Source organism: Delphinapterus leucas, chromosome 7, assembly GCF_059928025.1.
Source record: "Delphinapterus leucas isolate spDelLeu-1000000601 "Yukka" chromosome 7, BTC_Dleu_Yukka2, whole genome shotgun sequence".
NCBI classification, from domain to species: Eukaryota; Metazoa; Chordata; class Mammalia; order Artiodactyla; family Monodontidae; genus Delphinapterus; species Delphinapterus leucas.
In genome coordinates, this window is record NC_143135.1 from 71,292,865 (window position 1) to 71,320,312 (window position 27,448).

At 36.4% G+C, this 27,448-nt stretch overlaps 2 protein-coding genes across 4 annotated transcripts in view; one reads left to right on the forward strand and one right to left on the reverse strand.

The window, feature by feature from the left end:
• The window catches only part of CEP57 (centrosomal protein 57), a 47,703-nt gene extending 24,871 nt beyond the window's left edge, over positions 1-22,832 (forward strand). For 2 of the 3 annotated variants that reach the window (XM_022562076.3, XM_089915441.1), the window contains exons 3-11: positions 4,883-5,062; positions 5,422-5,543; positions 8,936-9,052; positions 10,168-10,245; positions 13,025-13,132; positions 13,680-13,757; positions 18,694-18,932; positions 19,764-19,908; positions 21,616-22,832. In XM_022562076.3, the coding sequence (XP_022417784.1) occupies positions 4,883-5,062; positions 5,422-5,543; positions 8,936-9,052; positions 10,168-10,245; positions 13,025-13,132; positions 13,680-13,757; positions 18,694-18,932; positions 19,764-19,908; positions 21,616-21,849 (1,301 nt within the window). In that variant the 3' untranslated portion in view covers positions 21,850-22,832. Of the gene's footprint in view, positions 1-4,882; positions 5,063-5,421; positions 5,544-8,935; positions 9,053-10,167; positions 10,246-13,024; positions 13,133-13,679; positions 13,758-18,693; positions 18,933-19,763; positions 19,909-21,301; positions 21,429-21,615 lie in introns of all 3 variants that reach the window. The other variant, XR_002643037.3, reaches the window with a different exon arrangement.
• The window catches only part of MTMR2 (myotubularin related protein 2), a 137,767-nt gene continuing 116,885 nt past the window's right edge, over positions 6,567-27,448 (reverse strand). Inside the window, exon 16 of the mRNA XM_089915429.1 lies at positions 6,567-27,442. Coding sequence (XP_089771555.1) covers positions 27,404-27,442 — 39 coding nt within the window. The 3' untranslated portion in view covers positions 6,567-27,403. The remainder of the gene's footprint in view (positions 27,443-27,448) is intronic.

Sequence of the window (27,448 nt, forward strand, 5' to 3'; positions counted from 1 at the left end):
TATGTGATAGAGTGTTCTGCCTATGTTTTCCTCTAAGAGTTTGATAGTTTCTGGCCTTACATTTAGGTCTTTAATCCATTTTGAGTTATTTTTGTGTATGGTGTTAGGGAGTGATCTAATCTCATACTTTTACACGTACCTGTCCAGTTTTCCCAGCAACACTTATTGAAGAGGCTGTCCTTTCTCCACTGTACATTCCTGCCTCCTTTATCAAAGATAAGGTGACCATATGTGCCTGGGTTTATCTCTGGGCTTTCTATCCTGTTCCATTGATCTATATTTCTCTTTGTGTACCAATACCATACTGTCTTGATTACTGTAGCTTTGTAGTATGGTATGAAGTCAGGGAGCCTGATTCCTCCAGCTCCGTTTTTCGTTCTCAAGATTGCTTTGGCTATTCGGGGTCTTTTGTGTTTCCATACAAATTGTGAAATTTTTTGTTCTAGTTATGTGAAAAATACCAGTGGTAGTTTGATAGGGATTGCATTGAATCTGTAGATTGCTTTGGGTAGTAGAGTCATTTTCACAATGTTGATTCTTCCCATCCAAGAACATGGTATATCTCTCCATCTATTTGTATCATTTTTAATTTCTTTCATCAGTGTCTTATAGTTTTCTGCATACAGGTCTTTTGTCTCCTTAGGTAGGTTTATTCCTAGATATTTTATTCTTTTTGTTCCAGTGGTAAATGGGAGTGTTTTCTTGATTTCACTTTCAGATTTTTCATCAGTAGTGTATAGGAATGCCAGAGATTTCTGTGCATTAATTTTGTATCCTGCTACTTTACCAAATTCATTGATTAGCTCTAATAGTTTTCTGGTAGCATCTTTAGGATTCTCTATGTATAGTATCATGTCATCTGCAAACAGTGACAGCTTTACTTCTTCTTTCAGATTTGGATTCCTTTTATTCCCTTTTCTTCTCTGATTGCTGTGGCTAAAACTTCCAAAACTATGCTGAATAAGAGTGGTGAGAGTGGGCAACCTTGTCTTGTTCCTGATCTTAGTGGAAATGATTTCAATTTTTCACCATTGAGGACAATGTTGGCTGTGGGTTTGTCATATGTGGCCTTTATTATGTTGAGGAAAGTTCCCTCTATGCCTACTTTCTGCAGGGTTTTTATCATAAATAGGTGTTGAATTTTGTTGAAAGCTTTCTCTGCATCTATTGAAATGATCATGTGGTTTTTCTCCTTCAGTTTGTTAATATGGTTTATCACATTGATTGATTTGCATATGTTGAAGAATCCTTGCATTCCTGGAATAAACCCCACTTGATCATGGTGTATGATCCTTTTAATGTGCTGTTGGATTCTGTTTGGTAGTATTTTGTTGAGGATTTTTGCACCTATGTTCATCAGTGATATTGGCCTGTAGTTTTCTTTCTTTGTGACAGCCTTGTCTGGTTTTGGTATCAAGGTGATGGTGGCCTCGTAGAATGAGTTTGGGAGTGTTCCCCCCTCTGCTATATTTTGGAAGAGTTTGAGAAGGATAGGTGTTAGCTCTTCTCTAAATGTTTGATAGAATTCGCCTGTGAAGCCATCTGGTCCTGGGCTTTTGTTTGTTGGAAGATTTTTTATCACAGTTTCAATTTCGGTGCTTGTGATTGGTCTGTTCATATTTTCTATTTCTTCCTGATTCAGTCTTGGCAGGTTGTACCTTTCCAAGAATTTATCCATTCCTTCCAGGTTGTCCATTTTATTGGCATAGAGTTGCTTGTAGTAATCTCTCATGATCTTTTGTATTTCTGCAGTGTTAGTTGTTACTTCTCCTTTTTCATTTCTAATTCTATTGATTTGAGTCTTCTCCCTTTTTTTCTTGATGAATCTGGCTAATGGTTTATCAATTTTGTTTATCTTCTCAAAGAACCAGCTTTTAGTTTTATTGATCTCTGCTATCGTTTTCTTCATTTCTTTTTCATTTATTTTTAATCTGATTTTTATGATTTATTTCCTGCTGCTAACTTTGGGGTTTTTTTATTCTTCTTTCTCTAATTGCTTTAGGTGCAACATTAGATTGTTTATTCGAGATGTTTCCTGTTTCTTAAGGTAGGATCGTATTGCTATAAACTTCCCTCTTAGAACTGCTTTTGCTGCATCCCGTAGATTTTGGGTCGTCGTGTCTCCATTGTCATTTGTTTCTAGGTATTTTTTTAATTTCCTCTTTGATTTCTTCAGTGATCACTTCATTATTAAGTAGTGTATTGTTTAGCCTCCATGTGTTTGTATTTTTTACAGATCTTTTCCTGTAATTGATATCTAGTCTCATAGCGTCGTGGTCGGAAAAGATACTTGATACGATTTCAATTTTTTTAAATTTACCAAGGCTTGATTTGTGACCCAAGATGTGATCTACCCTGGAGAATGTTCCATGAGCACTTGAGAAAAATGTGTATTCTGTTGTTTTTGGATGGAATGTCCTATAAATATCAGTTAAGTCCATCTTGTTTAATGTATCATTTAAAGCTTGTGTTTCCTTATTTATTTTCATTTTGGAGGATCTGTCCATTGGTGAAGGTAGGGTGTTAAAGTCCCCTACTATGAATGTGTTACTGTTGATTTCCCCTTTTATGGCTGTTAGTATTTGCCTTATGTATTGAGGTGCTCCTGTGTTGGGTGGGCTTCCCTGGTGGCGCAGTGGTTGAGAGTCCGCCTGCCGATGCTGGGGACACGGGTTCGTGCCCTGGTCCGGGACGATCCCACATGCCGCGGGGTGGCTGGGCCCGTGAGCCATGGCCGCTGAGCCTACGCGTCCGGAGCCTGTGCTCCGCAGCGGGAGAGGCCACAGCAGTGAGAGGCCCGTGTACCACAAAAAAAAAAAATCTATTACATTTTTTATCTGATTATTCCAGGTATATCAAAGAATTATTGTTCCTTTAAATACTAGTCTTATGTCTGGGCTGTTTTCCTATTCTCTTAGTCTTCTCAGTTGGTTTTTCAGGTTTCTGAGTGTGTGTATTCATGTTTCATATCTGTGTTCTTTCTAATTAGATTGTAGTCTCATTGTATACCAGCAAGAATAAGCTGGCTATATTATAAAATGTATCATTCTTCTATTTGGGGCCTGCCACATCCTAGGCACTGAAAAACTTGTTGAATTAATGAATTAGGTTAATACATGGGAATGCGTGCCTTGTTTTTAGTGAGAAAGCTCGATTTTTAAAAGATGGTAGTTCTTCCTACTTATTGTATAGTTTACATGAAGTTTTATTTAAATCATTGTTTAGGTGAAATGATTCTGAATATTTAATTGGTAAGAATAATTTTGAAATGTTTTGAAGATTTATATACTGTGGGAGACTGGCAGAATTGATGTTTATATTATAAAGTTTTAGTAATGAAAATACTGGCATAATATTAATGAAACCAGAGTAAAAGAAAGTCCTGAAACTGTCTTGGGTATGTGTAAGTAATAATTATATCTGTATGTATAGATATATGTGTGAACTTGGTATATGATAAAGTTGCCATTTAAAGTTCTTCCTTCAATACGAAAATGTTTGTATTGACTTTTATTTGACTTAAAGAATTAAATGTAAAAGTGTATGAAACTATAATAAAGGAAAATACAAAGTTTATCTAATCGAGGTTACAGAAGAACTTCTTAACAAAGAACTTGACGGGAAAGATTGTTAGATATAGCTGTGAAAAATCAAAACATCTTTGTATCAAAACTAGAATTAAAGACAATAAAATGGAATGGGGAGACTAATGAAAAATGGGCACAGAAATTCATAAAAGACGGCCAACAATATATAACAAAATATTTAAACTTTTAGTAGAAATGCAAAATAAACTAACCAGAGTAGCATGGGTTTCCTAATTAGAATGGTAGAGATATTGTAATTAGTGATGGTCTATATTGGCAAAGACATGTACTTCTGATGAAAGTACAAATTGATAAAACACTTTTTGAAGGTACTTTGCTCAAGGGTCTTTAAAATATGAATATTCTGGGACTTCCCTGGTGGTCCAGTGGTTAAGACTCTGCTCTCTCAATACAGGGAGCCCGGGTTCAATCCCTGGTCAGGGAACTAGATCCCGCATGCCACAACTAAGAGCCCGCATGCCACAAGTAAAGATCCTGCATGCCGCAACGAGGATCCCGTGTGCCACAGCTAAGACCGTCTGTGGCCAAATAAATAAATATGTTTAAAATAAAAATAAATAAATAAAATATGAATATTCTTTGATCCAGTAACTTAGTTTTTCAATTACTAATTGGTCACAAGGAAATAATCTTTTAAGTCTACCTGATTGCATGAGGGAATGCTTGCAGTTCCATAATGCTAAGTGAAAACACTTAGATCAATTTTGATCTCAATTTATGTTATACACATAGGAAAAGATTGAAAGAAATGACCAAAATTGATAGTCATTATCTCTTAGGATTATCAGTTCTTTTCTTTGTTGTATTTTCCTGTGCTTTCTACAGTGAATATGTATTATTTGATAATCAAAAGCTTTTTGAGGGGCAGAGTGCTTAGGGTTTTTTTTGAGATCAAAAAGAAATAGTCCTTTATGTGCTTGACTATTTTTAGCTCTATAATTGGATTCTGCATGTGATCCTATTAGTAAAACAAAATATTTATAGTTAATAATGTGCCTTGGGACAGTTTATGAATTTTGTATGATTAGCTAAATATTTTTACCATTTTATAAAATCTTTGAAATGTTTTTACCATGGCATTTTTTACTTGAGTACCTAGCACATTTCAGAGACTCAAAAGATGTCTTTAAATGGAGTTTTTTAAACAATTACCATGTGATGATAATTCCCAAAGAGTGATCCTCCATCAGTTTTATTTTTTATTTAGATGAATTTATTCTTTTTCAGTGAACTTTTTCCGTATGTATTATAGTATCCATGTTTGTATTTGGCAGCTATATTTTCTGCTCTGAAGAATCTTCAAGATAAAATTCGACGTTTAGAACTTGAAAGGATTCAGGCAGAAGAAAGTGTGAAAACCTTGTCTAAAGAAACAATTGAATATAAGAAAGTACTGGATGAACAGATACAAGAAAGGGAGAATTCAAAGAATGAGGAATCAAAGCACAATCAAGGTTTGTTTAATTATGAAAGAAATGAAACACTATCAAAATAAGTATTGTAAAATCACTCTAAAAGAAATTCCACATTAGTGTTTTCTAGTGTTTAGTGTCTTCGAGCACTACAAAATTACATTTATATTTGGGAGCATTTTGTGGAACAAGTGCTGATGTCCTGTATTATATTTACTGTCAGAATTCAAGGCAGATTAGACTAACATACAGAAAGAGAATGACTTAGGTCATCTGAAAAGGCTTCTAGAGCTACTGGAAAATGTTTATTATATATACTGTAGATTCATGTTAAGCAGGTTCTTAAAACTAAAACTTCTGCGAGTGAGCTGATTTCTGCTTTTCTTATGAATTCTTTTTAGAGCTGACATCTCAGCTGTTAGCTGCAGAAAATAAATGTAATCTTTTAGAAAAACAATTGGAATACATGCGTAACATGATAAAGCATGCAGAAATGGAGAGGACATCTGTATTAGAGAAACAGGTATGTTACTTCATAGAGTCACTCTCAAGAAAAGTTAGTTATAGAGAAAATTAAGTTGACATAAAGACCTTTTTTCTCAGTGAGGACTAATGCTGCTGTTACAAATAATCAATTCTCCGTCCATCTTAAAAGATAATAGTACCAGTAGTTCATTTTGAAAAACTGCTAGTGGAAGCTTTGAGAAAAATGTGGTTTGTTTTTTCAGCGAAGCTAAATAGAGGAGTTTCCTTTTTGGATGACCCTCACACACACTGCCATATCCTCTACACACAGCTTTAACAGCTTCTGCTTTGGAACAGTACAACAGCACAGGACTGAAATTACTTGGGATCAGTTATGGTGTCTGAAGATTTGATTGGTCTTCATTGTTATTGCTGTATTTGGTAGAGTTTTACTTAAATTGGAAAAATACTACACATTTAATTGTGTTTTCTTTTCAGGTCATGTTAACTTCTTTGTACATTATCAAAAGTATAAATAAGCATATTATGTACCTCTCTGCCTCTTGAATTTTGTTTAAAGACTCAACTCAGGTAGCACATTTCAAGGTTCTTTATACTTTGAAAGACTTTTTTACAGTTGTTATTTTAACAAAAATATTTTGCTCTGTCAAACCAGAGGTATTTTAATTTAAGTAACCTATGCATTTACGAGAGGACATCTGCAATATCAGTTTTGAATATATTTTTTTAAAACATACCTCCTTTTCCTATTATGAATATAGAATTTGATTTCATCATGAATACCATAGTTTCTGGGCATCTTAACTTTATTATGCAAAAGTTGAATGTTTATATGCTTAATATTTTGCTGGGTACTCTGCAGTGTGAAAGAAATTAAATGCTTTCCACCTCAGTCAGCTTTCAGTCATAGTTGGAGATATCAAAGAAATATTTGATTAAACAACAATATTTAAGAGGATGTTTCAGCAATTTTCATTTGTATTATAGGTCTCTTTACTATGCCATTGAGTTTATTTGTGACCATATTTTTTGTTTCCATTTGCTTCCTCTTCAGTCCACCTATTTTTGTTGTTATTTTAATGTACCATTACTTTGCTTTTTATTCCTTCATTTTATCTCTTTGAACACTATAAAAATTCCTAGTCTTAAAATCATTTTTTTTCTTATGAGAACTGTATACGTATATATATTTTTTTATGATGAACTCTTATTCTTTGGAGTTGTTTATCTTGGGAATTCCATACTTCTAAGTTGTGTAGGCAGCCTTATGAAATGGTTGTGGATTTGCCTTTGCTGGGGCTTGATGGGTTTCCCTGGTTCTGGTTTGCATTTATGATAATTTGTTGGCTTTGGGCTCCTGCATCGTGCAGATGGTACGTTGCCTGAAATTTATGTCATGTTCCTTGTGTATCTTATACACCAAGGCTATAGTCTTGCCTCGTGTAATATTTGGCTTCAGTATTACTTGCTTTTGATTTATCTTTTTTGCATCTGAAGAGTTCCCTTTCTTCAAACTTGCTATGCAATTATTATTATTTCTGTGTTTTCTCTGACACTTTTATGTGATGGATGGGGTTGGGAAAGGGATGGTGAGTTAAATCTGATTGGAAATGGCAAAACGTTACGTACAATAATACGCAGTTCTCTTCATTGGCATATTTCTGTTCTCGGGTTAGAAAGCATCTGTAAGACAACCATGAGATGTCTTGACTAACATTGATATAGCTGTTAGACAAATGTGTATATATATATGTATATATATATATATACATATATATATATATATCTTTGAATTAAGCCCTGTTTTCATCAGTAAAGTTTAATTAGCCCATTTTATGAGTGGTTCCAATACTGGAAGTGAAGTGTGATTTGTGCCAATATTTAACTCAATGTATTATTTCAAGGGCAGTAACTCCGCTAAGGTAGGTAGGAGGAAATTAGTAGTTCACACAAATTCCTGAGGAATTTATTGGTTTGTATTACTTTGTCATATTCAAATTTCTGTTAGTATGATACCTATTGCTATAGACTTGTATATGAAGATACACTGTTTACAAGTTCATGTGCTTAATGTTTTGCTTTTTACCAGTAGACCTCAGTTTAGCATACTTCCACTTCTTATCCTAGTTTAATGGTTTATCCTGTGGCTGTCAGTCCTTAAATCTGATAGGTGGCAGTCTTTTCAAATCCTTGACCCTAAGCCTGAAAAAAAAAAAATGATAGATGTTTTGCGTAGAATTCAGAGGAAGTGTAAATGTTACATACCAAAAATGTGATTATTGCCTTAATTAAGAGATTAACTATGTTAGAGAACCAGACTAATTACAACTATTTGTGTGTAGCCTATATGTCTAGTAAATACCTTCATTCAGAGCGTATTAACAAGTCTTAGTATAGAGAACCAAATGTTATAATAGTATATAATAAGAACAAGATTTCACTTGTATTTGTTAATTTTCCTCTGGTTTCATCTTAATATTTTTTTCCTGGAATTCCTCTGTAGTACCTAAGTAGTTGTATGAAAAGCCAGACAACATCCCTAGTACTTATTTTACTTGTAACTGGAAGTTTGTACTTTTTAATTTTTATTTTATATTGGAATGTGGTTGATTGACAATGTTGTGTTAGTTTCAGGTGTACAGCAGAGTGATTCAGTTATACATATACATGTATCCATTCTTTTTCAAACTATTTTCCCATTTAGGTTATTATAGAATATTTAGCAGAGTTTCATATGCTATACAGTAGGTCCTTGTTGGTGATCAGTTTTAAATATAGAAGTGTGTACATGTCAATCCCAAACTCCCAATTAATCTGTCCCCCTCACCTTTCCCCTTTGGTGACCATAAGTTTGTTTTGCTAAGTCTGTGAGTCTGAAGAAACTTAGTATTTTTTTGATTTTTCAAAGGACTGATTTGTAAAAGTCAGTTTTACAATTGTCATGGTCATAGCCTACCTTTTCTCAAGTAAAGCTGGTTAGTCTCATTTTAGGTTATTGGGTTTTTTGCCTGGTTACGTTTCAAGGTTTTATATGGTGAAGGAATCTCAGATTCCTTTTAATTTTTTCAGGGAATTTAGATTACTCTTGATTAAGACCTGTAGATCAGATACATAGGATAGAAACATCATGAATGAAAAACCATTCATAGGAACACCTTTCTAAAAGTAATATTTTCACTTGTCCAACAAGTATTTATAGCCACTCCACTAGGCAAGTGGAAACCACAAAAATCAGAGGCTACTGTGATTGTGTTTTATAGTCTTGTAGTATAATAACATATATGTAAGTATAAAATAGTACACTAAAAATATAAGAACTTTGAATAATCAAAAATAAATAAATAAAAGCCAGACAAGTAGCATAGTACTCTCAGTGTTAGTTTTTCAATTTTGTCAAATTATTATGCTGTATTTAATATTGTTTCCCAGGTTTCCCTAGAAAGAGAACGACAACATGATCAAACGCATGTTCAAAACCAACTTGAAAAATTGGATCTTCTTGAACAGGAGTATAACAAGCTTACCACCATGCAGGCCCTTGCAGAAGTCAGTGAAAATCTTTTATACTCATCAATGCATAATACTGGTTCTTATGTAAAATCGGATATTTTATAGGAAAAAAAGTGACCTTGTAGCAAAGAAACATATAGGAATTTTTTTAAAGGAAGAAATGTAAATTTGGAGAGAAAGTTCACATTTTATCATCTTAGTGTACATAAGGAAGGAGTTCGTTTTGAAAATGTTGAAAGATGAAGTGTTTTTGAGTATCCTTAAGGCTTGTATCACTTCGTTTTTGTTCTCTGAACTAATTTTAGTTTTTTGTTTTTTTTTTTTAATTTTTATTTATTTTTGGCTGCACTGGGTCTTTGTTGCTGTGCGCGGGCTTTCTCTAGTTGTGGTGAGCGGGGGCTACTCTTCCTTGTGGTGCGCGGGCTTCTCATTGCGGTGTCTCCTCTTGTTGCAGAGCATGTGCGCTAGGCACGCGGGCTTCAGTAGCTACAGCACGCAGACTCAGTAGTTGCAGCACGTGGGCCCTAGAGCACACGGACTTCAGTAGTTGTGGCATGTGGGCTCAGTAGTTGTGGCTCGCAGGCTCTAGAGCTCAGGCTCAGCAGTTGTGACGCATGGGCCTAGTTCCTCCACAGCATGTGGGATCTTCCCAGACCAGGGATCAAACCCGTGTCCCCTGCCTTGGCAGGTGTATTCCCAACCACTGCGCCACCAGGGAAGTCCTAATTTTAGTCTTAATTGATTCATTTGGGAAGTATTTAATACCACTGAGACTATAAAGTTTCAGATTCAGCTTCCGTGTAGCCCAGGGGTCCCCAACTGATGAGGAACCGGGCCACACAGCAGATGAGTGGTGGGTGAGCGAGCAAAGCGTCATCTGCTGCTCCCCATGGCTCACATTACTGCCTGAATCACCCCCCCCCAACCTCATCCGTAGAAAAATTTTCTTCCATGAGAAACCGGTCCCCAGTGCCAAAAAGGTTGGGGACCGCTGATGTAGCCTATATGGCTTCATACAGAGGCTGTGTTCTTTGCCCGTGAATTTTACCCATAATTCTGTGGAATTGCAAAGGAGAGTCATGGATAAAAATTTTACAAATAGACACTGAAACTCTTTTCACTATTATCACTTTTAATATTTTTATCACTAGAAAAAAATGCAAGAGTTAGAAGCAAAACTCTATCAAGAAGAACAGGAAAGGAAACGTATGCAAGCTAAGGCAGCCCAGGTAAGTTGAAATGTGAGCAGGTAGGCTCCTCACATTTCATGCTACTCTTTATATATAAATAGATGTAGATGTGCGCTGCTTTGATTATTTATAATTTGGAATGATCCAGTATATAAATTTGCAGACTTAGCTTAATATGGAAAACTATAAACATATTTTTACAGACAGAAAGTAAAAGCTGAGCAATTTTAGGGTTTTTTAAATTGTGGGCTTTCTATCAGCTTTATTTTTTTTTTAATCAATAGACTAAAAAATATCAGCGACTGTATACATAATATAATATGTAATCATCTAAAACTTTTCACATTAGTCACTACTGGAAATGTTTGAAAGCCTCATTCAGTATCCTGCTTGTAAGTGCTTCCTGTTTTTGGTGGCCTCGAGACACCAGGACAGTAGCTGAGGTAGTGGGCTACACAACAGGTGGTGACCCATACTAATTTACAAAAGCCACCATATAAGGAAAATGAGCTCTTCTCATTTCTAGCCTTGAATTTTTATCCCATGCAGTGGCCACCAGGTAGAATAGGTGAGGCAGTGTGAATTCACAGAATCATTGAGTTTGTATATACCAACTAGAACTGCATTTCTAGAAGATATAGCAACATTTCTATATCCAAGAAATCTTACAGGCTAAATAAAATACTTCTGTTTATAACTGAAGACTCTCCCCATGTGAGCTTATTAATTCAAATACCTCTTGTTTATTGCCCCTCCCCTTCCAAAGTCTTTAAGTTTTATAACATTTACATGTATCTTTTCTCATAATATTAACACAAGAAGCAGGTCCTGATTCCAAAACAATTAGGAGAGGAGGCTCTGCAGTTCAGGTTGTGGCCAGATGCCAACGGTGTCCTGGGCTCACTTCATAAATGTGCTCGCAGGACTATAAACATCTATTATCTCATCTTTGTTATCTTGTCTATTTTTTCCAGTGCTTCCCAGAAGTCATTGACTTAACATATTCTCTTTCTATTAAACGCAATATATTTTCTTTTTCAGATATTTACCTTCTGATCAATTTGTATGTACTTTTTACCTCTCTGTGCTTTCTGAGTTATATAGTCATGTGGCTTTATTTTTGACCACCAACAAATTTTGAAATTACTTGATTTCTCTCCCCATTCCACTTTTTAGGGTAGGTAGGCCACTTTACTGTGCCTCTGTTTCCTCACTCACACACTTTAAAGCAAACTTTAAAGTTATGCTTTATATACACTGTGGTGGTGAGTTCTACTATACATGAAATACAGAATTAACAAGTTATTTTATGAATTTAAAAAATTATTTTGTGGTAGTTTTATTTTGTGTTTAGCAGGCAAAATGTTGGGACCAAATCAGTTATTACTGATAATATATCAGTAAAGGTTTTGAGTTCTGAGTTCTGATAGTGAACACTGTTGTGGTAGAACAGGGGCCGGGGTTGATACATGGTACCAAGTCTAACCATAATTTGTGTAGTCCTGGGCGAGATATGTAACCATTCAGAGCTTGGGATTTTACCACTGATACTGGTCTTTATTTTACATCTTCTTAATGTTGGAGAGATCCAACAAGAGAAAATATAATGAAAGCACTTACAAATGTTAAAACTCTGCCACACAAATATATGACAGCTACTGGGAAGAACTTAAGAAGTTAAAATCGTTCACATTTTTTTTGTTTTGTATACTCTTCAAACTCATTGGCTTCATAGGTCTTCCAGAGTAGTGATTTCATGTTCATGGAATTATGTCCATTCAGTTTACTACGTATAAAACATCGTTAGATGTGTGGGAATGTAGACACTTCTGAGAGTAGGAATCCCTGTGTTCCTTTGTCACTGAATAAATTCTATCCCTAAAGAATGCAGTCATTGTGGGAAGCATTAGTAATGATCTCAGGATTTCTTTTAACTAATCCATTGGTTCTGAGTGTTTGAGTTCCATCATAATTTCCTGAAGAACTTTAAAATACTTTTAAAATATAAATTTCCCCAGCCTGGAATGTTTAAAATCATGATGTCTGGAGAGGCACCTAACAATCTGAATTTTCTCATAAACTCCAGACAATTTTGATACATAGGCAGGTTTGAAAACCCCTATTCTAGACAAATACACATGAACACAGACACACACGAACACACACATACCTGTGTATATGTATGTAATTATATTTTTTAAGGAAAGTTGAAAACAGCAGTCCTTGTTTGAAATCCTTAGTAATTGTTTGTGGAATTTCTACCATATTAAATTAATGTAGTTACTAAGCTGCTAGAGAAAAGGGCTTGATAACATTCTCTGATATACTTCCCAGTTGTTTTGGACATAGATTTCCAGTTCCTTTTTCTTACATTGTTAAGTGTATGAGTTTTTAAAAGAGGAAGAAATTGTACTTTGTTCTCCAGCTGCTTTGTGTCTAACGCTGTTGTATATGCTGTGCGTGACAAGAAGAAAATGTTGAAACATTGGTTTGGAGTTAGAAATACTGCCTTTAACTCATTAGATAAAATTTAAGGACCAACCTCAAATAAGGAGCTAAACGTTTCCAGGCTAAGTGAAAGGACAAATTATAGGACAGCACTTTAAGTAAATTGAGAGAGTGGTATTGATTTAAAATATTGGATAAATGTTGACGGATTGATTCCAGATATAGCTACACAGCTATGATGGGTTTTTCATTCTATACTATACGATACTACTGTAGGTTTTTTTAACAGGCCTTTACATGGCAGATCTCAAATTTGAATCATAGCTTTTATTTCTACAGTATTAACTTTAGGCTCTCATATTTTTCCTAGTTGCAGACTGGTCTAGAAAGAAATAGACTTATCTTTGAAGATAAGGCAACTTCATGTGTTCCCAATGCAAAAAGAATTAAAAAAAAGAAGTCAAAACCACCGGAAAAGGTATGAAAAAATAACCATTAAGTCAAAGTGCTGGTTATTACTTGGCGTAGTTTATGTGAAAACACTTATAAACCATGTGGTACTTCAACCTTGGATGAGTAAATCTCTTTCATTCTCAGTTTCTTCATTGGGAAAATGGGGATAAGTAATACCTACTTCTAAATTTTCACCCTGACAGTGAGATAATATATATGAAAGTGTTAGAACTACACAGCACCGCACAAATGTTAGTTATTATTCAGTATCGCATTATCTTTTGCACTTAAAAGTTTGTGTATATACACATGCACGCGTGCGCGTGCACACACACACAGTTTCTCTACTGAGACTGTAACTGATGTTTTGTCAGGAACTGTTTTTTCTTTCCTAGCCTTTCCTAGGCTAGGATATGTGTTGACGAGCATTATTAGGAACTCCAGACCATAATGCCTATAGAGATAAAACAAGCAGTAGCCCAGCAGTAAGCTGAAGTTTCAGGTTAGTCCTATATGGCCAGCTTTTATCATCATGTGAGTAAAATTGCTCTTCTTTTTTCTTTTCCATGCAGAAAGGTTCTAGGAACTATTTTGCTGCACAACCACATTATAGATTATGCTTGGGTGATATGCCATTTGTAGCTGGAAAGGTGAGTTGGTCGAACTCTGGCTTTTTTTGTACAACTTAGATCTTTGAATTAAATCCACTCATCTGCCTGTATACCTATAAACGGCGGAAATATTTTTCTGCTTTTTTACCAGTTGGATCATAGTGATGTGAGAATGAGATGAAGGAAAGTTTTATGGGACTGGGGGAGCAGGGAGGAGACTGGGGGGCACTTTAAAGCAGGTAGAGTCTATGCAGAAGGGAACTTATGAGCAAAAGCAGAGACTCTGGTTTGCAGAGGGTGTGGTTGCAGATAGGAAATAGTATATTTGTAGCACTGGATTTTTAGGATCAGCCCTGTTGATTTGTATTTAGATAGAGATAGATATTTAAATGAAAAGAAGTCACATCCTCTTTGTCCTCACATGCTTATTACGTATAGGATTCATTCTCCAAGAAGCAGTCATACATAGACTTGAATCTTAAGTTCCTTCAGTGCTTAAAAATGTGGAGATAATTTTATCAAATATCAGCAAGTACTGGGTGATTTCTAAGAAGTGCTTAACATTGTGTTAGTTTATACCACTTTTTCATTAATGTTTCTGTTGCTGGTTATAGATGCCTTGAGTATCCAACTAGATTGTGAATCTGAGAAGCTTGAGGAGTAAATTTTAATTTTAGGTATTTATTTGTTTGTTTTAACCCCACAGTAAATCCTCAGTGAAAGCTTAGGGAATGAACTGTTTCCTAGCTTTTCTACTTGCCCTTTGTAGATGCGTGCGGCCAAATCACTTTTAAAAAGTTTTGTCGTTGGCTTTCCTTTACCCTAAATTTAACCTCTTCTTAGATTGCAGACCATCTTTTGACCTACCAAGGTCAAAAGGTTCATCTTTGAACCTTTGTTCCTAACCAAGGTTCTTCTACTTTGCCACAGAATCTTTGATTTGGGCTGGAAAGTTTCTCAAAGGATGACCAGCTGCATCAGAATCATTGACTATGCATCTGAAAAAGCAGATTACGAGGCCCCACCACAGTTCTGCTAAATCAGAATTTTCTGGGTGTGGGACCTAGAAAGTACAGTCAGTTGTCCCCAAGTCTCAATCTAATGTTCATTTAGATTTGGGACCCACTTAGTACAGTTCCCTGTCCAATGTTTTCGTTATGTAAGCATCCAGAATAATGGTCATGTACTCTGTCCAAATACAGCTATTGATGAGACCTCATTATACCCTCAAACAGCCCTTCACAGTTCTAGACAGCTTTATTTGAAAGTTCTTAAGTGAGATGAAATCTGTCACTATAAATTCTACTCATTGGTATTTTTGTCTGCTCTCAGGGATCCACATAGACCAAATGAACCCTTAACTATAGGAAAATTTTAAAACTTTAGAAAATAGCTGTATCTTTTTTTTAACCTTATATTGATAATAGATTAAGGGTTTTTTTTTGTTTTTGTTTTAATTAACTATTTTTTGGCTGTGTTGTGTCTTAGTTGCAGCATGTGGGATCTTTGTTGAGGCATGCAGGATCTTGTTGCGGTGCAAAGGCTCTTCATTGCAGTGTGCGGGCTTCACTCTAATTGTGGTGTGCCGGTTTTCTCTTCTCTAGTTGCAACACGCAGGCTCCAGAGCATGTGGGCTCTGTAGTTTGCGGCCCGTGGGCTCTCTAGTTGAGGCGCCCGGGCTCAGTAGTTGTGGCGCACAGGCTTAGTTGCCCCACAGCATGTGGAATCTTTGTTTCCAGACCAGGGATCGAACCTGCGTCCCCTGCATTGGAAGGCGGATTCTTTACCACTGGACCACCAGGGAAGTCCCAGATAGCTGTGTCTTTATTCTCATCTCCTTATTCTAGGTTATAAATAATTCTTTTTCTTCAGCTATTCATCATTAAGATATGCTTTATGAGTTTCTTTTTTTTTTTTTTTGCGGTACGCGGGCCTCTCACTGTTGCGGCCTCTCCCGTTGCGGAGCATAGGCTCTGGACGCGCAGGCTCAGCAGCCATGGCTCATGGGCTCAGCTGTTCCGCAGCATGTGGGATCTTCCCAGACCGGGGCACGAACCCGTGTCCCCTGCATCGGCAGGCGGACTCTCAACCACTGCGCCACCAGGGAAGCCCTTTATGAGTTTCTTAACCATCTCCTCACTCCCTTCCTGAATCGAATATAGTCCTCTAAATGTGGTGTGACTAGCACAGGATAGAGAGTCTTGGTCATGTTCTGGATAGTCTGTTAAATCAGCCTAGTATCACATTAATGTTATGGGGAAGCCACAGCATCCCTTTCACTCATTAATTCTAGTCATCTGAAGTAACAGATCTTCTACTTAGTCTTAGCATCAGCCTCTCTAGGTCCTATACTTGTGGAGTTGATTTTTTTATACAGAATTTTTAATCAAATGGAGCACTGCAGGAATTGATTCACCCTATCCTACATTAGATTAGAATCTAGTTCAGTTTTCCATTATGTATGTGTTATCCCCAAACTTAATTTGCCTATCTTTGGTAATTCTCACTGAAGTCATTAATACTTGAACAGGACAGGTTTGAACATAGGGCTTTTCAACCTGAGGTCTTCTTTTGAAGGTTTAATTTGTACTTTTTGTGAAATATTCAAACAGCTAAGAATGTGCTGTCATCTGAGCGTTTCCCAAACTTATCTGTTGTGGAGGACCAGTTTTTATTTTTATTTATAGAGTCATAAACCAGTACATTTGTAAAGTGAAATAAAGGTGAATTACTAGAAAAAATGAAATTTAAAAGATAAAATACACGTTCCAATTTTTTTAATTACTAGATTCAAGACATAAAATTTCCTTAATAGAGTCAGAAAAATAACAGGAAAAAGAACTTCAAGATTCTTTTAGCTTTTCTAGTTCCTTTGCCTTTCCATGTGAATTTTAGAAAAAACTTCTCTACCAAAGAAAAGGTCTTGCTGGAATTTTGATAGGAACTGTATTAATTTGGGAGGATTGACATCCTTGTTGAGTCTTTCAGCCCATGAGAATGGTACATCTCATACTTTAGATCTTTGATTTCTTTCATCAGGATTTCATCATACTAGTCCCATTCCTGTTTTATCAGATTTATATACAAATTTTTTTGAGCAATTGTAAATTGTGTTGTTTTAATTTCAGCTTCTACATGATCATTTTAGTATATTTGAGTTTTTATGTTAATCTTATATTCTGTGACCTTGCTGAATTCACTTACTAGTCCTAGGAATTATTTTTTGGATTTACGTAAGCTTTTCTATGTGAAGAATCATGTCATTTGTAAATAAGGATAGTTTATTTCTTCATTTTTAATTTGTGTGCCTTTTATTTCCTTTCTTGCCTTACTGCACTGGCTAGGATTTCCTGTATCATGTTGTAGGTAAGAGTGATGAGAGTGGATATCCTTGCCGTTTTGCTGATCTTCAGGGGAAAGCATTCAGTCTTTCACCGATAAGTATGATATTAGCTGTAGGTTCTTTGTGCTCTTTGTCAACTTGAGGAAATTTCTCTCTGTTCCTGCTTTGCTGAAAGTTTATACCCTTAATGGGTGTTGGATTTTTTTCAAATGCTTTTCTTCATCAAATGATATGGTTATGTGATTTTTCTTCTTTACCTTGTTGATATGCTGGATTACATAGATTCATTTTCAAACATTGAACTAGCCTTGCATTCCTGGAATAAACCCCACTTGGATGTGGTATATACGTCTTTGTATATATATTACTAAATTCAGTTTGCTACCTAACAGCAAAAACTAGGATAAAAAGAGCATCTGTTTAGTTTAGCTGAGTGGTTTGTAAACCTGGCTGATTAGAATCAACTGGCAGACTTTTAAATGTACATTTCTAAGCCTTGACCACACACTGATTGAGTTTGGCATGCTACCTAGGAATCTGCATTTTAAACTTGCTTATGGAGCCCAGTTGGCCCAACCATCTGTTTATAAATTGAAGTTGCACATTGAGACTTGTTCAGTGTTCAAAACAAAAATTTTGAGAGGGCTACCAGGTTTTTCCCGTTGCTTATGTGACAAACATGAACTTAATGCTTCCTACTAGAGGACAGAGAAATGAATACGGTAATAGTCTGTACCACCTGGAAGTGCTCACACTACTTAATAGGTGAAAAAGACGTGCAAACACAATTACAATATATTGTGATAAATCCTGTGATCGAGGTAAATGCCATAGGGGATCTGAGAATGGACCAATTAATTACCTGGATGTTTTAAGAAAGTCTTTACAAATCATGTATTTGAACTGGGTTTTTAAAAATGGTATAGGGGCTTCCTGGTGGCGCAGTGGTTGAGAGTCCGCCTGCCGACGCAGGGGACACGGGTTTGTACCCCGGTCCGGGAAGATCCCACATGCCGCGGGGCAGCTGGGCCCGTGAGCCATGGCCGCTGAGCCTGCACGTCTGGAGCCTGTGCTCCGCAATGGGAGAGGCCACAACAGTGAGAGGCCCGCATACTGCAACAACAAAAAAAAGTGGTATAAAAATTGGCACACAAAAGAAATGGCATGTGCAAATACAGTTCATTCAAATAGTGGAGAGCAGGTAGGAGATAGTGGGACATGAGGCCAAGGTGGAGAAGTTGCAGCTTAGTGTTATAGGGCCTTGATTTCTGTGCTGAGGAGTTTGGACATTAGAGTCAACGAGCTTAACATTAAAGGGTGTCAAATAGAAGAAAGTGATCAGAATAATATTTTCGGAGGATAACTGATAGAACTATGGAGTTAGAGACTGTAAGAGACTGGGAGCAGGGAACAGTTGGGATGTTCGTCCATAGCTAATAGAGATGGGTGTGTAGTAGATAACACTAGGGTGGAGAGTAAGGGGAGACTGGAGATGCACTGTACACCAGGAGGTTTGTATCACAGGCTTTTCTGCAGAGGCGGAGAGGGTGTTTTTACCCAGGCTTAGGGGGGAAAGAGAAAACATTTTTCCAGAGGATGTGGCTTCAATTACTTCTCTTCATTTTCCTTCAGTCCACCAGCCCTAGCCATGCTGTGGTAGCCAATGTTCAGCATGTCTTACATCTAATGAAGCAACACAGTAAAGTCTTGTGCAATGATCGAGTAGTCAGCAGTGTTCCTTTGGCAAAGCAAGTGTCTTCACGACGTGGGAAAAGCAAGAAGTCAGCAACGCCTCCCCCCTCTAGCAGCATTAATGAAGAGCTGGCAGAAGTCTTAGAGACTTTACAAGATGAATTTGGGCAAATGAGCTTGTAAGTTTCAGTTTTTTCGTTTTTTTAGTTATATTTAGTTCTAAAACCTCATTTAACTTCTTGGTGACTTTATTAATTCTGTCTTTCATATTTCAATATTTTAAGAAATATTTGTTGAACACAGTCCTTGCACCAACCACTGAACAAGTTACTAGGACTTTAACCAATACAACTGTTCTGGGTGAAATCTCTCCTTTTTCTATAACTGTTAAATGTTTTGGAGACCAAGGTTTACATTTAAGTTTTATTTCCTTGTTTGGGAGCTTGATCTACATTGACTTTGGCTATACGTAACTGATAAGTTAGGAATTGAGTGTTTGAAGAACAAGATCCTTCTCTAGACTTTCCTTTTCTACATATTGTAATGCTCTTGTGGGGGAGGTAGAGGTATAAATATAAGTGCTTTGAAATTAAGAACTCTTCTTGCATTTGCATCCAGTACCTTTTTTAAACTTTTACACTATCACTAATAATATGGAAAATTTTGCTCTATTTTTAAAAATTGAGTCTTTTTTTTTTTTAGGTTTGTTTTTGTTTTTATGTGGACCATTTTTTAAGTCTTTATTGAATTTGTTACAGAATTGCTTCTGTTTTTGTATGTTTTGGTTTTTTGGCCGCAAGGCATTTGGGATCTTAGCTCCCTGACCAGGGATCGAACCTGCACCCCCTGCACTGGAAGGCGAAGTCTTAACCACTGGACCACCAGGGAAGTCCCAAAATTGAGTCGTTTTTTAATGCGCAGAGCAGTGGTCCCATGGTGAGTGAGATGTAGTGGACTTAACCAGCTGACACAGGAAACTTAACCAAGCTCTCCTTCTGTTTCTTATACAGTGACCACCAGCAGCTTGCGAAACTTATCCAAGAATCACCAACCACTGAACTGAAAGACAACCTAGAGTGCGAACTGGAGGCATTAGTGGGCAGGATGGAGGCAAAGGCCAATCAAATAACTAAAGTTCGAAAATATCAAGCCCAGGTAACTCTTTTCCTTAACTCGTTTCTAATAATTAAAAAAACAAGAGTAAAACAGAACAAAATAACCTCTTTTCTTCAAATATGTTAACTGATGCCCTTGTAAGTGTATCATAGAAAGAAAGCTACAGGAAGTATTTTTCACTGTAGACACTTATTAATTCATTGCATTAGTTATTGAGAAATGGTGTTAAGCAGGCTAAGAAAGAGGACACTGTCTTGAAGTCTCAGAGTAGATTTTATAATCTAAAATACATCTTCCAAGTACTGAATATATTTAATATTCTTATATGAACAAGCTTTACCTCTGTGATGAGTTTAAATGGTTCCGAGTTTACCCAAGTCTTTTTAAAAACACCTAGAAATTCTTAATTTCTAAAGGAATAAATCGGATGTAAATATGTGAAAAAATCTTTAGTTACATTTATGTTACTAATTAATAAAACAACCATGTATTTACTATCTACTAAGTGCAATGGGAAGTCACACTCCAGGGTTTCCATCCAGAGAGAAGTGTAATGATTGGTGTATTTAAGAGAAGACTGTGACTGCCGGGAAGGGGTAGAGACAGGAGAGGCTGCGAGACAAACTATGCCATTTAAGCTTATCTTGATCAGAGGTCACCGGTGACTGCAGTTGGGGAGAAGTAGACAGATTTGAGGTGAGTCTTGGAAATAGAATTATCAGGGCTGCTTGCTGCTGGATATCATGTGGAGGGAGAGGACGGTGGTACAGCTGACTGAAACGGAGAAGACTGGTAGCAGAACAGGTTGGCAGACATTTATTAATTGGTTGCTGTGTAACAGGCACAATGCTGAGTGCTCTAGGTCATCTTATTTAATTTTCATGGAAGGCTTATGAGGTGAGTATATATTTCATTTTACAAATGAGGAAACTGGAGCCAAGGTCCTGGGAGGTGGGCATACCCGAAAATGAAATTATGTAACTGGCCCAAGGACATACTGGCTCACTGGTAAATGGCAGAGGTATGATGCAGACTGGGGTCTTTGCAACTCCAAAACCTAGCTTTATAAGCATTTTTTTCCAAAGTTCACATACTAAAAATAAAAGAATAAATACAAGCAAATGATTCCTATAGGAGTAATGATCTAATTTGTTTCCTGTACATTAGATTTAACTTTATTCTAATGGAACACCAGTGTGCCAGCAGCGATTTATTTCAGCCAGCAGCTAAAGTAAAAATAAAGCTCCCTATCTGAAATTAAATTATTCTAAAAGGAGAAATAATAAAATTAAAAATCCTTTTCATAGTATTAATACATTACCATTACATCCCTTCATCCATCTGCAACGTGCTTCTTTGTCTGTGCAGACTAGTTTCTAGGATGCCTTTCTCCTTCGTGTATTAAAATCTTGTCTTCCATTTCCCATGTCAGATTTTTTTGCCGCCTCCCTGAGACCTTCCTCCGAACTCCCTTGCTTCTCACTCACCCTGTGCTGCACTTTGGCAAGTCTTAACTTCTGATACAGCACCAGAATTGATGTGTTGACTCTTGTTTACAGGTGTTTATGTCACTATATATTTTAAACACTGTTAAATGACTAGTACAGTAGATTTTTGAAGCCTTTAAAAATATAAACCCAGAATATATTATATGCGTTTTAGTATGAGAGTTAGAAATAACAGTTTTCAGAAAAATATGTTTTCATTAATTTCTCCCTTTTTCCCCGCCTTGGTTTTTTGGTATAGCTGGAGAAACAGAAGTTGGAGAAGCAGAAGAGGGGATTAAGAACCACCAAAAAGACTCTTGATGAAGAAGGAAACAGCAGCGGCCGTTCTTCTGCAACCACAGGGACCACAAATAAGAAGGACTTTGCCAAACCGAGACCTGGAGAAAAAAGCAGGAAAAATCTTCAGTTATTGAAGGACATGCAAACCATACAGAATTCATTACAGAGCAATAGTTTGTGTTGGGATTACTGACTGGTACCAGGTCATAAATGTTATTCACATAATCCGTACCTCATCAATCAGATGTTGACAGTTTACTTACCAGGTCTCATACTCTTAACGTTGGAATTAATTAATAGCAGGTATTAAGGGGCCCAAGCTTCATTACATAGGCTTCTTGTGTTACATATCACAACTAAATGTTAACCCATCTAAGTGGAAACCAGGGGAGTTTTAAAGGCCAAGAAGCCACACATACTCTGTTTCTTTGTTTGAGATGAATTTGCTGTACTGAGATATTGCACTTTGTAAACAAATTACCAATGTTTTACTTGTGGGTGTGATTTTTTTAATAGTTCTATATATCTAAGTAAAGTGAGGTTTAAATTATCAAAGTATGAGGCTGTCCCATAGGCAGTGTTTGAAAAGTCTCATTTTTAAATCTTCCCCTGGCGTGAACTGCCCACTTCTCCTTTTCAATACAACCATTAAATGTACTTTGTTTCAACTATTGATGGAGGTTTTCTATATTTAAATATTTATACATATTTAAGAGGATTGTTTTCTTTTGACACTTCAAACATTGATCAGTGTTAAATACACCTTTATCGATGTTAATCCACCATTAAAAATTTTTGAAGACCGAAGCATTCATTTTAAATCAGTTAACTGTGAAGATTACAAAAGCATGTTTAAAACTATAAACAAATTGTAAATGAGGTTTTAGAATGAAGAGAGAACGGGAGGTGTTGTAAAGCATATATGTTTGTATTTTTAGGTAATACCTGTTTGTAATCATGCTATTTATTTCAAGGCATTATGGTTTTTAATCTTAAAACTTAGAAGAACCCCTTGGCTATTTACTTTTATTGGTGTACAGTGTGAGTGCAATATTAACTGTACACATGCAACTGTCATTGTGTTAATAATGTAAATCGTAATTTTGAATAGATCAAGACATGTTAACTTTTTATAAATTTGCCACTGAAATCAATAAAGCAGTTTTCTTAAGGAAACACTGAAATTTTCCTTAACAGCCTGTTAATAAAGGCTTTATTTGTTGCATTCTATCAAAAAAATACACTTTTAAATAGGACATTAACGTATTATGAGGAACAGTAAGAATATATGGTATTTACTACATAATTTACTTGCCTTTTTCATGCTTACATAGATACTAGGCCCAACAAAACTGGATTATCTCATGGTATAATGTTAAGATACTCGTAAGAGTACTAATGAACATGTTAACTAGATAGATATTAAAGCGATTCCTTTTTTGCCTCCCCTGGGATTGAAATGGAGTTCTAGGATTTTATCTAGCACAGCATGAATTGTAGTGGCTGGCTGGGCACTAAGCTTGTTAGGCCTTTTACTGAATTCATTGTCTACAAAGTTTTTAATTAAGTAAGTGTCCTTAGATTTGGGGGTATTTGTGAATCTCCTAAAATTGTGTGTACACTTCTGCTTACATGTACAGTTTTCTTCCTTAGCAAGCAAGGTATGCTTACAAGCGGGCTGTAGACACCTGAATTACACGTTTCGGTACAGTGTGGTGGTGGCATGTGTACCACAGAGGCGGTGGCACAGAGGGAGGTGAGGCATGGCAGAGAAGGGAGTGATGAACAGGGATCATTTCCTGGAGGAGGAAATGATGCCTAAACTCTACAGAACAGGAGTAACTCCAAGGGAGAACAGTTCCAGGTCAACAAGGTAAAATGAACAAAAGCAAGGAGGCAGGAATCTGCCCTTTATATGGGAGAATTGGGACTAGCTGAGCAGTACTAGTACATAAAAGTTGAGGTATGCCGATGAGAATAGAAGGGTAAGCAGACAAGTGACAGGAGGCTCAGGAGCTTCGACTTAACCACACAGGCCTCTAAATTTTATATCCCTGATCGTAAAGGAAAAAGGTACACCTATGCAACCAATATTCACAGATAAATATAGTTATAAAACATAGAACTCTCCACTCAAAAGTTTTGTGGAAATATATAAAAAGTGCTAAGACCACCCTCCCAGGCTTCCACACACCTCAATGGATTATCTTTTTCTTTCTTTTAGATTTGCATTTGTTAGAAACACTTTTATTACAAGTGTTTTTCTTCATTACATGCATTACAGAATGGGTATCATTTGCATGCACTGAAATAACACTGCTGAACACAGCTTCAGCTAGCTTTGTAGGAAGTATCTTTATTATGTCCTCTTAACATGCATTACAAAATGGGTGGGTATCACTTCCAGTCCCTAAAATGACACTGTGCTGAACACAGCTTGCACGTAGCTGTGTTAGAAACATCTTTATTATAAGGGTTTCTTTTTAATTGAACAAATTTGACATGTAACATTGTATAAATTTCAAGGTGTACAATGTGTTACCTTGATACATTTAAATATTGTAATATGATTGCCACTGTAGTGATATTTATCACATATAATTATAGTATAATATTGTCTATATTCATTATATTATACATTATCTCTATGGCTTATTTACTGCTTGTTGCAAGTTTGTACCCTTAACATCGATCTTATCCCTCTAAGCTCCATCTCCTGGTCACCACCATTTTACTGGTTTTTGAGTTTGACTATTTTAGATTCCACATATGAGATCATGCAGTCTTTTTCTCTGACTTACTTATATCAGTATGATGTGCTCAAGGTCCCTTCATGTTGTTGCAAATGGCAGGATATCTTCCTTTCTTGTGGCTGAATAATATTCTATTGTGTATATATACCACATCATTTGTATCCATTCATCTATTGATGGGCATTCAGGTTGTTTCCATATCTTGGCTATTGTGAATAATGCTGCAGTAAACCTGGGAATGCATATATTCTCTTTGAAATTCTATTTTCATTTCCTTTGGGTATTTACCTGGAAGTATGTTAGCTCAATTTTGAAATTTTTGATGAGCCTCCATATTGTTTTCCATGGTAGTTGGACCAGTTTACATTCCCACAACAGTGTACAGTTGACCCTTGAACAAAAGCATTTCTGCAGAGACTCAACCAACCTCAGATTTCACTGAAAAAAAATCTAAGTGGACCTGCACAGTTCTAACTTGTGTTAAGTGTCAAATGTATAAGGGTTCCCTTTTCACCACATCCTCACCAGCACCTGTTATGTCACTTCTTGGTGACAGCCATTCTAACAGGTATGAGGTGTCTTATTATGGTTTTTATTTGCATTTCCCTGAAGATTAGGCATGTTGAGCATTTTTTCATGTACCTGTTTGCCATTCTGATGTCCTCTTTGGAAAAATGTCCATTTAGTTATGCCCATTTTTTAGCTGGATTGGGTTTTTTTGTTGTTACTAAGTTGTATGTATTGTTTACATATATTTTGGACATTAAGCCCTTATTTAATATATGGTGTGCAAAAATTTTTCTCCCATTCAGGTTATCCTTTCATTTTTTGTCTCTTTTGCTGTGCAGAATTCTGAGTTTGATGTAGTCCCATTTGTTTTTTGCTTTTGTTTGTGCTTTTGGCGTTATGTCCAAAAAAATCATTGCTAAGACCAATATTAAGGAGCTTCTCCCCTTCTAGAAGTTTTATGGTGTCAGGTCTTATGTTTCTTTGATCCATTTCAAGTTATTTTTTTTTAAATTATGATTTCTGTTAATATATTCAAAGCAGGACTTCGATTACATTATCAAAAATTGCCCCCTCATCTCCTCATTTACTATCCAATTAGCCTGTTTTATTCACAGCACTTATCACTATTCAAGTTAATTTTTGTGAATGGTGTTAGATAGGCATCCAATTTCATTGTTGTGCATGTGTTCTTCTCTGGTTTCCCAGCACCACTTTTTGAAGAGACTATCCTTTCCCCATTGGGTGTTCTTGGCTCCCTTGTCAAATATTAGGTGACCACTGGGATTTAATTCTGAGCTTTCTATTCTATTCCATTGGTCAATGTGTCTATTTTTGTGCCAGTACCATAATGTTTTTATTACCGTGGCCTTGTAATATAGTTTGAAATCTGAACGCATGATATCCACAGCTTAGTTCTTTTTTCTCAGGATTATTTTGGCTGTTCGGGGCTTTTTTGTGGTTCCACAAAAATTTTTGGATTCTTTCTTCTGTGTCTGTAAAAGAATGCCTTTGGCACTTTGATGGGAACTGCACTGAATCTGTAGATAGCTTTGGGTAGTAAGGACATCTAGTAAAGTCCTCCATTGGATTCTTCCAATCCATGAACATGGGATGTCTTTCCATTTGCGTCTTCTTTGATTTCTTTCAGCAGCCTTGTAGTTTTCATTGTACAGATCTTTCACTTCCTTGGTTAAACTTTTCCTCAGTAGTATATTGTTTTTGTGCTATTTTGAGTGGGATAGTTTTATCAATATTTTGTTTTCAGATGCTTCATCATTAGTGTAAAGGAATGCAACTGACTTATGTATGACGATTTTGTATCCTGGAACTTTACTGAAATTGTTGATTAGTCCCAACAGTGTTTTGGTTGACTCTGGGATTATCTATATATAAAACCAAATCATCACTAATAGAGACATTTTACTTCTTCCTTTCTGATTTGGATGCCTTTTTAAATTCTCTTGCCTAGTTGCTGTAGCTAGGAATTCCAATACTATAATGAATATGAGTGGTGAGAGTGGGCATCATTGTCTTGTTCCTGATCATAGAGGAAAAACTTTCAACTGTTCTCCATTAACAGCTGTGGGTTTATGGTACACAGCCTTTGTTATATTGAGGTATATTCTTTTTTTACCCAATCTGTTAAAGGTTTTTATTATGAAAGGATGTTGTATTTTGTCAGATCCTTTTTCTGCATTTATTGAAATGATCATATAATTTTTCTTTCATTTTATTGAAGCGATATATTATTACATTTATTGATTTGCATATGTTAAATCATCCTTGCATACAAGGGATCCATCCCACTTTGGTCATGGTATATAATCCTATTTGTGTGTCCTTGAATTTGGTTTGCTAATATTTGGTTGAGAGTTTTTGCGTCTATATTCAGCAGGGATATTGGTCTGTAGTTTTCTTGTATCCTCATTTGGTTCTGGTATCAATGTAATGCTGGCCTTGTAGATGACTTTGGAAGAGTTCCCTCCTCCTTAATACTTTGGAAGTGTTTGGAGGAAGATTGTGTTCATTCTTCTTTATATGTTTGGTAGAATTCACCACTGAAGCCATCTGGTACTGTAGTTTTCTGTGTTGGGATTTTTTTTAATTACTGTTTCAGTTCCTTTACTCATTACTGGTCTGTCATGGAGATCTCTCCTCAGAAATCTGGGGTGTCGCTGAAAAGCAATGGGACCCTCCAACTGCAGCCCACAAGCTGAGTAGACTTATACTTACCTTTTGCACTTTCCACCTCCTCTGCTGGACAGGTTGCTACTGCCGCCACAGCCAGTGTCACCACATCTCCCTTGGCTCCCTAGCCTCCTTTGAGGTTTCATTCACCCAATTTCTGATACACAGATGAATCTCTCTCAGATGTCCTGGTATGCTGTGCAGCGGCATTTGTGTCCAGTTATGGATGTCTGATTCGTTAGAAGTCAAAGGGAGAGAAAAGGAAGCACTGGTGCCACCGTGATGCTGATGTCTTCACTAAAGGATCATCTTAAAGGCACTCCACTTTGGAGACTCCTGCAA